Source organism: Misgurnus anguillicaudatus, chromosome 11 (genome assembly GCF_027580225.2).
Source record: "Misgurnus anguillicaudatus chromosome 11, ASM2758022v2, whole genome shotgun sequence".
NCBI classification, from domain to species: domain Eukaryota; kingdom Metazoa; phylum Chordata; class Actinopteri; order Cypriniformes; family Cobitidae; genus Misgurnus; species Misgurnus anguillicaudatus.
In genome coordinates, this window is record NC_073347.2 from 32144267 (window position 1) to 32158529 (window position 14263).

Consider the following 14263-nt stretch of genomic DNA (forward strand, 5'->3'; position numbering starts at 1 on the left):
AAAGTCAAGCGCATTTCAACGTTGCTGCATCCTGTGCGCTACGCTGAAGCAAATTAAACACTCACCGAGGAGTTGTTGTTTTTTTGTGGACCCACCGCCAAGGACTCATATCTCACCCTCGGGTGTTTTGAACTCTTAACGGGGTCTCATTTGTAAATCTGTTGTGATGCATATTCCCGTAGACCCAAGCACGAGCAGACGGTTCACGCCGCCCTCCGCCTCATTCCCGTGCGCCAAAGTGAGCGAGAGCCCGAACATGAGCGCACCGGGCCCGCTGAGAACCGGGCGGCCCGTGGAGACCCGCTCTGTGGTGGACGTACTAGCGGATCACGCCGGAGAGCTGGTGCGCACGGACAGCCCAAACTTTCTGTGCTCGGTCCTGCCGTCACACTGGAGGTGCAACAAAACTCTGCCCGTAGCTTTCAAGGTAAAAGCAGAACTCATTTTTGTAACATGTTTGCATGCACTTTCAAGTATACTTATCAGTATGTACTTATCATGTATAGTTGAATTGAATCAGACAGCTTGTGCATTTGAATTATATTTCATTTATGTCATTTAACATTATAGCATTATAATATAATTCAATATTATTTAATGTAATGCGTCAGCAATACTGATAGTGTGAAAACTAAATATTAAATCACGTCAAGATTACTTCTGCTTGATTTCAAGAAAGATATTATTGTTATTTTATTATTATTATTATTATATAATTATATATTTTCAAACACAATGTAATAAAACAATAACATTATTATGACACGTTAAGCTTATACATATATTAATATTTTTTATAATTATTATTTTATGCTTAATTTATAGAAGTAAAAGCAATTTGAGCAACCTATATAAATAAAATCTAAAGGAATTATGTACCCGCCAAACTAATCATGTTATGTTTTATAATAATTTAGTTAATACATTTTTAATTGCTTATACAATTTTGTAAAAATAACAATGAACAATAAGTATTTTACTTTTATAGCATATTATAAACTGCAGGAGTAAGACGATTTAAAGTATGACGTGTGATTATTATAAGGATTTTATGAAATTTATGGAGTTTGTGTCTAATGTTTATCAGGTGGTGGCTCTGGGTGATGTTCCTGACGGGACTCTGGTCACGGTGATGGCGGGAAATGATGAGAATTATTCCGCGGAACTGAGAAACGCGTCTGCGGTGATGAAGAACCAGGTGGCGCGATTCAACGACCTGCGCTTCGTGGGAAGAAGCGGCAGAGGTGTCTAATTTTATGGTCTGATGCATGTACTAGGCTATTGGAAATACACACAAAAATCTAGTTTTTTATCCTTAATCTGGGAAAAAAACATGTACTCTCTAAATTGCCATGCGTTCAAACGTAAACATTTTATTAGCATTTGTTAAACTGTGCTGCTCCACATAAGGATTTTTCGTTAATGTTTTGGGCTCTTGTTTATACACCTAAAACAGTCTACCTCTTACATAGCTCACATTCTTTCACGAGCTTTCCGTCGTTTTCCTCTTGGCCTTGCGTCTCGCGCTCACATTTTTCCTGTAAATGTTACACTTTAAATAGTTGCAGACGGATGAGTGGAAAGCGCCGCAGCGCGCGAATTAAAAGTACCTTTCATTTCTGCAGTCAATTACCCCACCCTCTTACCCCTCATACAAACCACGGCTCTCTCCTCCTCAAAGCGCCGCTTCTTTGCGTTTACAGATCACACACAGACACAGTGGAGTCCAAAAAACAATCTGGAAAACATTGTCTGACTAATCCACATCATAAACGCATTTCAAAGCGCATCAAAGCAGCACTGCTGTCTCTCTTTAGAGGACATTCATTCATTTATCCAGCTATGCGTACATGAATCGTTCATTCATGACCCGAATTAATAGAGATTTCTTTTTGTTTCATCCTTACCTACAAAGAGCTTTATGTCCGAATGAGGCGGAAATCACATTTAATTTTAAGATTTAGCATGGCAGCATATTGACTGCACCACGTTTAGTCTATTATTAAACCCCAAATGCTTTTCCTGTATTTTTGGTTTCTCTGGTTCTTGCTGCCAAACAGGCTCTTACCATAGTACCTACACTGGGGTCCAAAAAGTTTGAACATTATTAAAGTGCAACAATTATTTTATTATATGTGAAAATAATGTGACCTTTTGTCAAAGATATGGTTATTTGATACATTACTCAGAAATCAAAATTTGTTTATTTTTATTCTTTTTTTTTATTCAAGAATTTAAATGTGGCTTCAGACTTTTAAACTCCACTTTTCACACTGAGCAAATGTATATAAACACATCAAAAAATTATATACCCTTACTTTGTCATGTTATCCCCCAGGTAAGAGCTTCACTCTGACCATCACTGTGTTCACCGGACCACCCCAGGTTGCCACATACCACCGCGCTATTAAAGTCACCGTGGACGGACCTCGAGAGCCAAGACGTGAGTACCCAGAATTCCCCTTTATAACTATGAAAGAGTGTCAACAGAGCCGACTCGAGTCGAGGTCTAGACTAACAGTATTACCATCTGCGGCTTGTGTTTGGTAACCACTTTGCACAATGTTGCGCATTGTTTACTACAGTTGTCTGTTCTTGCAGCAGGGCTGTTTTTAAACTGGTCTAAGTATTTTGACTCAGTCAAGAAATTATCTTGCTTATGTGAAATATCTGTGAATCAAAATACACCGGTTACACTTTCATAACTCATCAATTCTGCACATTGTCAACTTATATAGGCCTAAATAAAATACAAAATAGTCGTTAGTCATCCTGTGAATTCAGTGCAAGAAACACTGTTTGATGTTGAGAGAAAGAAACCAAAGATATGATACAAGATGATATGACCTCTCCTGTGTGTTTGCTTTATACCCTGTTCTTTACTGTGGTAAAGAAAACGGGCTGAGCTGCCTTAGCATGTGTGCCAAGTATAACATATTAGATAATCTGTTGGCTTTTGGAGTTCATCTTTAAGTGTTAGAGTTTAGTACACAATACAGCTAAAGTACACTGTTGAATCATGCGGTTATATCGACGCAGGTATGTAATGGTTTTTGACATTACAGATGGAGTATTCGAACAGGGGCGATGAGTATTTGAACTATTTTCGGAACACTGGCTGCTTTTAATGTTTATGAGTCATCTGCAGATGATACCAGGGAATAGAGCTACGGTGTGTGTGCGTCCCTAAAGCGTACAGTGTATTTCGGAGCCAAAGTGTTAGTTTCAATGTCAGCTTGTATTTTCAGTGCACAACAGTGTGCATGTGCGCCTGGATGTAGAAACACCTGCACAGCAGCGTGTGTTAATATTAAACAGCGAACAGCCCTTTGTGTAGATAGTTTCCAACCTCAGATGTCAGCTGCGGTGTGGTATTAAGCCGTTTCGGGCGCAGAGAGAGAGGGTGCGTCCCTGAGCCACAAACACAGGGTTCAATGAAAGCGGGCACTTTCTCTGGCCAGCGGGGTCAGCAGTGCCTGACCGCATTAGAGCCCACTGAATTAACATAGCACTGAGGGGTACAGATCTATATCGCTAATGCAGCCCTCAACCACAACCTGGAGACGAGAGAGAGAGAGAGAGAGAGAGAGAGAGGAAGAGAAAGAGAGAGAGTGATAAATATATATATATATATATATATATATATATATATATATATATATATATATATATATATATATATATATATATATATATATATATATATATATATATATATATATATATATATATATAAGAGAAAAGCAGGGCTGCTATAGACCCCTTCAAGGTTTGTAAACATTGAATGATTATCGGGTGCGCGCGCAGCACGGGGTCGAACTGTTCATACCATTTAGGCTTTATAATTTAATCTAACAGTGCTGAAAAATGATGACTTACCTCAAATGAAGTGAGCACTACCAACACAAGTCTCTTTGATCTTTGCATTGTCCCAGTCTGCACGTTAATTGCTTGCAGGCGCAGATGTTGTATTTTTTTGTTTTTGAGATTCTGCATGAATCGCGAAAACTTAACGGAAGACCTCGTGCGATTTTCACAGCCCACGACGTAAGTAGGCATTTTTGACGATACCGAATAATACGCAACTCAATCAGCTGTAATGACTTTTCTGACCCCGACATGCGCAGTGGGAACAGCCTGTGACGTGAACCGTGAAGGGGTCTATATATAAGTATCTAGATACGTAAGCTATTCTTAATAAAGTCTGAATGTTATTAAAAAAGCAAGTTGCACTTACAGTATTTAAATGAATTCTGTAATACTGTATTATTTTAATATAATAAAATTAAATAAAAAATATAAAAATTATTTATATATAAAATTAGCAGTCAATATTTTGTTGGACATAGTCGATGCAATGTACTTCACCTGAATAAAAATCAGTTGGACACCAGGAAAAATCTTTGCACCTTTGACTATGCAAAAAATAAGTGAACTTTACAAAACGAGAAAAAACATAAAAAATAAACGTAAGAAGTTATGCATATAGTTATGCATATTGCTCTATGGCAGTGGTTTTCAAACTGGGGGCCGCGAGATGGTGCCAGGGGGGCCCCAGTTTTATGACATTTTATAAAATACATTAATTTATCATGAATTCTGTGTAATTAAACCTAAAAAATAATAAGCCAACTAACCAACAGCACTGCTAGGTATAATTGTATATGTTTTGTTTAATTAAAATATTACATTTTAACATATGTTTTTGTGATAAATTTTCTTTCGGGGGGCAGCGAAAAATGCACTGTACACAAGGGGGGCCGCACACTGAAAAAGTTTGGGAACCACTGCTCTATGGGATTAATTCAACATACATTTTTATACTAAAGTTACATCTGTACTGTACTGTTTGTCGTGTTAGCTTTTAATGACTCTTTAGTGATGTTTCATGCGTATATAGATGGTCGAATAGCCGTTCTGTGGCTGACCTGTAGCCAATGCTCACTCAACTGTCACTAATATACAGGTGCCTTCAAATGCAATGCAACATAAAATGATGTGTGTGATTATGTATATGGTAACAGGTGTGGTCACATTAGGTTTTGACCATGTGAAATTATTCCACAATGAACACAGGCAACAACACATGAGAGCTTCTCTATTTGGATAACAATTAACAATGCATTGAAGTTGTTTGATCTAGTTTACATTCCTGAAGCTTCGAAGTTTGCTTTTATTTATTTATTTTTTGACATCTTTGTGCACACATAATAACATGCATACATCATTCATGCCTGGAATACAAAACTACCGTTCGTTGCCCTAAATTTACAGCGTTAAATTGTGCCATTAATCTAGCGTGTATACTGTATGTGTATATGCGAGCTTTTGTCAGATATGTTGTGTTGATGGCATATTTCACATGAAAAACCACACCCTCATCTCCCCCTAGGCAAGGGCTGTCTAAGGTTATGTATGCGTGTGTGTGCATGCATGTGTATGTGTGTGCATGTGCGTGAGTGTGTATTATTGAGTGGGCGTGCAAGCAATACTTTGATATTGCTGCCAATAGAATAATACCTTATTAATGTTTACCTACGGAGTTGATAAACCTGATGGACGGGACAGACCCCACACATGCACAAACACAACTACGCACAACATACAAAAATAAACAGCACAGGCATCCGACAATGATAAACAGGACGTAGAGACAAGACTAATGATGACTAAAGTGTGAAGATAGATGAGATGACACTATAACCTACATATAGGATAAGCAAAGTGTCATTTATTTTCAATAAAGCATGGTTTAAAAAAACACTAGGGTAAGAAAATATATATATATGTATATATATATTATTGTTTGTTCAAAATTAGGACAAATTAGTCAAGCATGTCTATAACTAATGTAGTATCACTCTTAAAAAATAAAGACAGAGATGCCATAGAAGAACCATTTTTGGTTCCTCAAAGAAAAATTTGTATAATCTAAGGGACCTTTTTTGAAATACAAATGTTAAAGGTACATCATTCATCCAAAAATGGTTCCTCTAGGGCATCGTGAAGCACCTTCATTTTTAAGGGGGTGAACCTGTGCTTATTCTGCTGGGAAACCCATTACCATCGTTTCATCACACCGATGCCAGAGATGTCCAATCTGGCCTCTTAAAAATGCTGGTTTTGAACTTTAGAGATGCCATTGGGCAGTATAATTCATTAATTTTTACAAAGTACAGTTTAAAAGCAACTCAAACTAGATCGCTCCTATTACAATAAATGAATCTGTGTAAACTTCAAGCACCAAATTTAACCATTTTGCAAATGCCACCAAGTTGATATCATGTTTAGAAGAAACAAGACAAGGTTATGGGGTCAGTGACTTAGTAAGAGAGATCCTAAACCTGATGGATGGAACAGACACCGAATGCACACGTACGCAAACGCATACACAACTAAACACAACATTGTGTTCGGCTGTATTTGCATTTTGGCACACAGTTCATAGTGGGTATGTAAATCGGTTAACAATATCATTTGCTGTGTTATTTTTCCAAAGATATCACTGTGTGTTTTCTGTAAATAAAGGAGTGTACACGCATGCATTAGAGTTTGTGTGTATAGAACACCTGCCAGGTGTGCCATCCCGTAAATAATGCACGCTGGCCCCGTAGATATGAATGCTATGAAATAAATTAAAAACAATAAAAGCTTTTGGGTACACATAGCAGAGTCTCATTGCTTTAAAAGGATCTAAATCTTCTTGGTTGAAAGAGATTATTGTACTACGAAACACGTAAAGCTTTCTGCCCAGTCCAAAAACACCTTTTACTAAAACTAAGCCGCAGTAATGGATTCTTACATTTCCGAGATCGTAAATCTGACATCAGCACATGTCCGCTTACAAGGATAGATGTTATTAATCTGAAGGAAAAACATGAAATTACTGTACTGGCGTCTGGCAACCAGAAGACTTAAGCAAATGTCTTCTCATTTAATCTCACTGCTGTCTAGGAAAAACATCTGAAATATTAAACAGATGCAATTTGTTATTCTTCTTTCCTATGAGGAAGTGTGTGTGTGCTTTCTGCAAAATTGTAACGGTGGTATTATCACGCTAATGTTGTTAGCAGCGCATCATGAGAAGGTTTCTTCAAAGAAACGCTGGTGTACATTGCTGACGGCTAGCGGTCACCACGGCAGCTTTCGTCATTACTGACGCGACGTATGAATGGAGCCAATATTGGACTCAAAATGAAAGGAATGCGTTTAAGAGAAATGAACAGACGATTCATAAGACTGAAAATGCGCACACACACAGAGTCATGCGTGCGGTGCAGATTCAGTCATTAGATCTGCGTATTGCTTCTTTAATGTACATAAAGCAACAGAATCTAGAAAAAAGTGCCTTGAAGGACATAAACATTGACTTTATCCTTTCATTTAACTTCACCTCTCGGCCATTGTGCTAAGCTCTCTTTGTGGGATTAACTCAACAAAAAGAAAGACGTAGGGTGTCTGCACAACTTCTGCACGCTCTTGCAGAACCCGAAAACAGTTCCAGGTTTGTTTTCCTCTGCGGGAGAGGACAGGCCCACCTTTGAGAACATCCCTGTTTATTCTCTCATCCAGTCAAACCCATTAGCAGCTTTAAAGACTAATTTAATAAAGCCACAAGATAAACCCAACTCACAGTCTATGATAAAAGTCGGACAGAGACCTCGTAGGAAAATGAGAGAGAGAGCAAAAAAGAGAGAGAGAGGAGGGAGGGAGGAGTGTTACGGGAATATTATAGTGAATCATCTGTTTATTTTTCTGCCGTTTTTAACAGTGAGGAAAATTTTGCAAATAGCCTAATTGAAGAAGTGAGATGTGCCCATTGCTTCCAGTAATACAGAGAAAGGAGAGAAAGAGGGAATTTCTCTTTTAGTGTTTTTAGGTTTTTAGGGTCCTGTTGTAAGAAATCGAAAACTCAAAAACTTTAAATTCGAAAACATAACTTATTCCTTTTAATATTTTTCAAAACAAATCTGATAAAATGCACATGTAGTTCTGACATTAGATCAATTATTATAAACGCATTAGCGATTTTTAAATACAAAACAAGAACTCGGAAACAGCACAAGCCTTGTTTCTTATTCATCTACTATAAGTGTATGTGCAAAACTATATTTTGCATGCAAAATTGCACAAAATCAGACAAAACCTCTCTTTAAATGTGTATAAGTATGTAAATACTATATGTGTGTGTGTGTATTTGTATGGGAGGTATACAAGACAGATGTGCATCTGATCTCACACTCCTGCAAGATGTCGTTGCATCAAACCCTGTCACACACGTAGGCGGCTGCACTTCAAAGCCGAGGGTCTTTTCCAGTTGTTTGACACCTCATACACTTCTCATCAGCGAACCTCTGCTACTTTATTTTAATAACTTCCTCGCTAATTTCCACTCCGTCGTCCAGAATAATCTCAAATAAACCTTTCAGAATTTTTTTTAAGCGCCTCGTGGTGGAGTTTGGCTGCGTTTGAATTACATCACCCTCTTTTATAGCAGCACTCTTTACTGTGTCCTCCTGTAAACCATAGACTTTAGATTTCAGGACATCTATGCTTTAGACATCGCTAACAGACACATATGTGTTTAAAAATGCATCTCTCTTATGGTATGTATTTGCAATGTGAGTTGCAAGTGGGTCAACCAAAACCACACATGATGCAGGTGCATGCACACTACTACAGCACTGACATCTATGTCATTACTCAAAAGTTTGGTCACACGCTTGTTTCTACTATCACTATCAGTATTTTACTAATTGTGAATAATAGTGCATTTATTGAAACTATATAAAATGACACAAATAAAAGTATGGGAATTATGCAATGATCGAAACACAACAAACTCTTTGTATATTCTTGGCAATATTTAAACCAACTTCATGTTGGCTGCGTGTCCTCTACAACCCAGTCCAACTTAAAAAAAAAGTAGTCTAGTGCTAGCTTTGTAAAGAAATTTATGCGCGCAATTTATTACACTGTAAAAAATATGCAGCATTTTTGTAAAATCTACATATATTTTTATGTTACTTTAACTTAAAAAATAAGTTAAACAATTTTAACTTGATTTTACAAGTTATGTAAACTTATCACAAGCCAAAACTAAAAATAGTAGTTTGAATTGACGTGCAAAACCAAGTTGTTTTAACTTCATGCTGCAGTTTTTTTAAACTAAATATTGAATTTGTATCTACAAATGCTTTTTTTAAATCATGAGAAACTTTCAGTGAGGTGTGTCCAAACCTTTGACAAGTAATGTGTATATTAACACACATGCATGCACACTTATCTCACTCACGAAGTCACAAAAGCCACAAACACACATGTGTGCGCTGTTACGCCCTTTCTGCTTTTTCACTTTTTTTCTACACAAAGCTCGAACAAAAAGCATAGTGATGTTAAAAACGGAGACACAGATGACAATGGTGGCAGATAAGCCCTGGCCTTCTGCAGTGTCTCACTCCCATATGACCTATTGAAGGGCCTATTGAACACCTCGCCTGCTACAACTTGCCCTGAAGATGAGAAAACAATGCAAAAGATGAAACCAGCATCAAATGCAACATTTAGATTTATTTGCAACCACATGACCAAAACCAGTGGAACTGTTTCTACCACTTTCACATAACACAAGCAGTCACAGACCGACGCTTTGAACTTAGTACAAGGACAATACGGCAGGAAAAACCCTGAATGTCTTGCTCAAGGGCACAACAGTGATGGCTCAGCCCATATTTCATATTTATGCTTTTCAGCTAGCAAGAAGACTATAGGACTTTAAAATGGTAAAATCCATTCTGCAGATTTTCCCTCAAAACAAAGGAAATGCAAAAAAGTACAAAGTAAGTCATGACTCACTTTTTGCAACAACTTTTGGTTTTCAGCACTGATTGTTAACCACTACGTGCAACAAAAAAACATATAAACTGCAAAATTCAGTTTAATTAGACTTTAGTTTAACTCTAAAGTTAAATCTCGAAAACAAGGTGCCGCGTGATTGATGTGTGTAAACAAATAGTTTGTAGGTGAATAGAGGCTCTGTTCAGTATTTTATTTAACAGCAAAATAAACTCGACACAAACCCACTTCCAAGGATGGGGTGATATTGACCGAAATTCAAATTAATCTGATGAATGGCGGTATAAGAAAGATATCCCTGTATTTTCCACAAAAGTGGAATAAATGTTACCATGCAAATTAAAGCCTTATGTGAGACGTTGCGATCACTTTTATTAAAATGCCGTATGATGACAATAAAATTCAAAGACAAGGGATTTCCTCTAGGGATGCACGATATATCGGCCGACATATCGTTATCGGCCGATAACTGCTTATTTTTAATATTATCGGTTATCGATCTGATAAATGAAAAATTAAGCAGATAAATGAAAGCCGATAAATGATGGATTATTTTGGTTTGTTGAACCACTTCACTTGCTCATTGCTGGCCATGTGGAGTTTTGATTGGTGCATAGCACGAAGATGACACGTGTTGCGGGCTTAAGAAGAGTATGCTAGTCTAGCACAAAGACAAGATGTCCGCGGTCTGGGAGTTTTTCATTGTGAAAATAATATGAATATGTATCGGCATATATATCGGTTGTCGACCCCCAAATATAAAGAGTTATCGGTTATCGATATCGGCCAAAATTTCCATATCGGTGCATCCCTAATTTCCTCCCTTTTTAAAAACATACAGCTGCAAAACACCCGAGCTGGTTGGAAAGCTTACGTCTGACCTCAGGGTACATATCTGGCAGAGCTTTTATTGCAAAGAATGAGGATCATATAAGACCATACCGTGTTATAAGACATGTTGGTAGGATACGGGATGAGACAGTACTATTACCAAAACGCGATATAACGCCCAGCCCTACCACTTCCTGTCATGGGCTGATGGGATTGGTCACACACTGGACTGACATTATGACATTCACAGATAGGGAAGAAAGAGAAACTGCATGATGGTAAAAGCGAGAGGAAGACAGGTGTGGTGCTCTTAGCAGATGGAGAAACGTCTGCGGTGCTCGTTACTGCAAACTTTCGTCTGAGGCCTCACATCCACACCTGAACATACACACCCACCCACCAACTGTCAACTTCACCAGTGACAGGAAGAACCAGAATGGTGCTGGTTCATGAGCTGGAACTGGTTTTAAACTGGGAACCTGAAAAATCTGTGTTGGGACTGACATGAAAGACGCACCGCTTGCGTTGGGTGAAATATTCAAATTTTTGGGGTTAATTTAACCCAACAGTTTGGGTTTGTGTCTTTTTGACCCAATGCTGGATCGAAAATAGGGCATTTTTTTAGAGTGTGCTACATAAACTTCCTACGAATCATGATTAAGTGTACTGCATCACATGCATCCATTTATCTTTATATATGTTAACATTTTTATACCACCAGGAGCCTTTGATTTAACCAAAGTTATTTAAAGTAAATATCATGAATGTTTTTTTTTTTTTGTGAATTCTCTGGATTTTTTAACATCTTCGCAGCGCAATCGCAGCAGTACAAATCATTTACAGCTAAATAAATGGGAAATATTCTCTTATCGTTTACAAGTTAAACACACAGGCCTTTCCGAACCTTAAAGCACGCCTCAGGTCTGAGCCTAAAACAGCAGATCAATTCTACAATGTTATCAAATGCCTTCGAGTCCCATTTATAGACACCAGTACAAATATTTACAGTGTGCCCGCCGTGACACGTCTGGTCCTCCGCGGCGACTGTCAAATTTCAGCCCTCCTCAAACACACATGCACACAGTCCAGTCCAGCTAAAAGAGCTTGTGTTCAGTCGGTCCGTAAGGGAACATATGTTTCTTTCTTTGGTGGTTTGAGAAAAAGAGAATAAGGAGAGGTGAAAGGAAGGAAGCTGGGCGTATCAGTCAGTTGATCTGTAGCGTGAGAAGTGAGCAGTGTGGGCCTCAAAGTGCATGAACTAATAAAATGAAGCGTATGGTCCAATCTTTACTCTGGATGATGCGAAATAGACGCCGTCCTTATTTGTACGTCCTGCATGGTTGTCGAAAATAAACCGTTGACACTAAAACAGCTTAGTAGTTTAAGTTACGTGCTGAACTGCTTTATCATAAAGTTTGCTTCACTGTAGTTTAATTACTGTAACCTCCAATAGGTTGAAGGGCATACATGTATATTTTTGATACCCACTGTCCACTGCACTTGTGTTTTGTGCGTCCAGACCGCAATGTGTGTATGTGTGCGCAAAAAAGAGATCCACTGTAATTAGTGTGTCTATGTGTGTGTCCTGTGGTTATGATATCATTCTCACAAAACGTCAACATTCCTGTCTAAGTGCCCCTTACCTATGAAATATTCATTCATCCATAATAATTCAGACAGGGTGACTGTACGTAGGGTTTGACCCTACAACCGTCCACACACGGGAGAAGGACTGACCACGCTAGTGCCTGAATAAAAAGGTTTTGAATGTGTAACTCTTCAATTGCATTTGAAAGCAGTAATTTACCGCAAAATGATTAAAGATTATTAACTTACAGAAAAGAGTATAAAGTTAAAAATGAAAATTTATGATTGCACTTTAGATTATACTAGTCATTATATCGAAACTAGGGATGTATAATGATTAATCGCGATTAATCTATAGCAGAATAAACGTTTTGTTTTCATCATATATGTGTGTGAACTGTGTATAATAATTATTTATATATAAATATGGACACAAGCATGTATAATTTTAAGAAAAAATATATATATATTAAGTATTTATATATAATATAAATTATACATAAATATACAAATGTATATACACATGCAAACATTTCTTAAATATATACATACATGTGTGTGCATTTATCTATACAAAGTTATTAAACACGGTTCACATACATATATAATGTAAACAAAAACTTTTATTCTGCTATAGATTAATCGCGATTAATCGTTATGCATTCCTAACCGAAACATAGCCATTACTGGAAGGAAAGGTCCAACACATGGCAATTCATATGGATTTTACGAGATTAATTTGTACATATGATTTGCTTTCGCCCTTTTGACGTTGGGGTTAGGGGTGAGGTTTCCTTACGTTTTTTTCGAATAATCATACGTTTTTGTACGATTCACTTCATACGAATTAGCCATACGATATACGAATTTATCACGTGAGATCAGGTTGAAAGATCAGACAGTGAAACCGGCACTACTTGAAACCGTAAAAAATTTTATATGAATAAACGAATGTCGATAAAAAAACGTATTTAACCATGGGAGACAACTAAAGAAAATCATTACAGAAAACCTTATGAGACTTATGTTCATCTATACCTCAAAGTGATTCTCAGTTGTTTCAAATTACTATAAAATATCTTAGAAAGTAATAAAAGACACTGTTTGGCATACAGTAAACGTTATTATAAGATATATTTTATCTATAGGCAGATTATGGAAAGCATAGAAATGTTTCAAAGGTAAATTTCAGTCTGGTATCTAGAGACTATCTTGAGATCTCTTTCGAAACTACAGGAAACACACGAGACGTCATCAAAAGTGTATATTAATCTCCACTTTATTACTGCCGTTTAGGAGAAATTACATTAATAAGACGTTAATGAGATCTCATTTGTGAGTTTTTCTTCCTATGGGACCGTGTGCTTGTGTATCTTACACTTCATAAACAAACCATAAAGAAAAATGACTATTTAGTATTTCAATCAAACAGGAGAGAGACACGGTGGCATCAAATGGAGGGAGCAATAAACTAATAGAAATATTACCCCGGGGGAACAAATTGCAGAGTGATGTATTGCCCTTGGGTGAAAGAGGGGGCACGAACACACAAAATCCATATCACAGCGTCTGGTATCCTTCTATATCTGAATGAAATATTCAAATACAGCCATTACTCCACATTAAAAACCACAAAATGTTCACATGTTCCTCACACACATCACTGATAGTCACATTAAACTCATCCATTAGAGACCACACATGTGATGGTGGTGTTTTTGTCTATAATGGCTACTGAAGTGGGATGGTAACTTATTGTCTGTGATAACACCCCCCCCCACACCCACACACACACACACACACAAACATAGTAAGGGTTTTGTTGGTGATTTCCTCTGTGGATCATCAAACACTGCGTGAGTCACGTCTGATGCACACTAACAAGTAAACAGCCCTGTCTGAAACCCAAAAGCTCGGTTTCAAAATCACTTTAGTGTCAAACTATAAATAAGAGACTAAACTCATCCTAATAACCATCGCATTCTCTCTC

At 37.5% G+C, this 14263-nt stretch overlaps 1 protein-coding gene and 1 long non-coding RNA gene across 4 annotated transcripts in view; one reads left to right on the plus strand and one right to left on the minus strand.

The window, feature by feature from the left end:
* LOC141368872 (uncharacterized) overlaps positions 1 to 14263 on the minus strand; it is a 196428-nt gene that overhangs the window by 156941 nt on the left and 25224 nt on the right. The gene's annotated exons all lie outside the window — the stretch shown is intronic.
* runx3 (RUNX family transcription factor 3) overlaps positions 1 to 14263 on the plus strand; it is a 65398-nt gene that overhangs the window by 31942 nt on the left and 19193 nt on the right. For both annotated transcript variants that reach the window (XM_055169313.2, XM_073873554.1), the window contains exons 3-5: positions 183 to 427; positions 1088 to 1244; positions 2339 to 2443. In XM_055169313.2, the coding sequence (XP_055025288.1) occupies positions 183 to 427; positions 1088 to 1244; positions 2339 to 2443 (507 nt within the window). The remainder of the gene's footprint in view (positions 1 to 182; positions 428 to 1087; positions 1245 to 2338; positions 2444 to 14263) is intronic.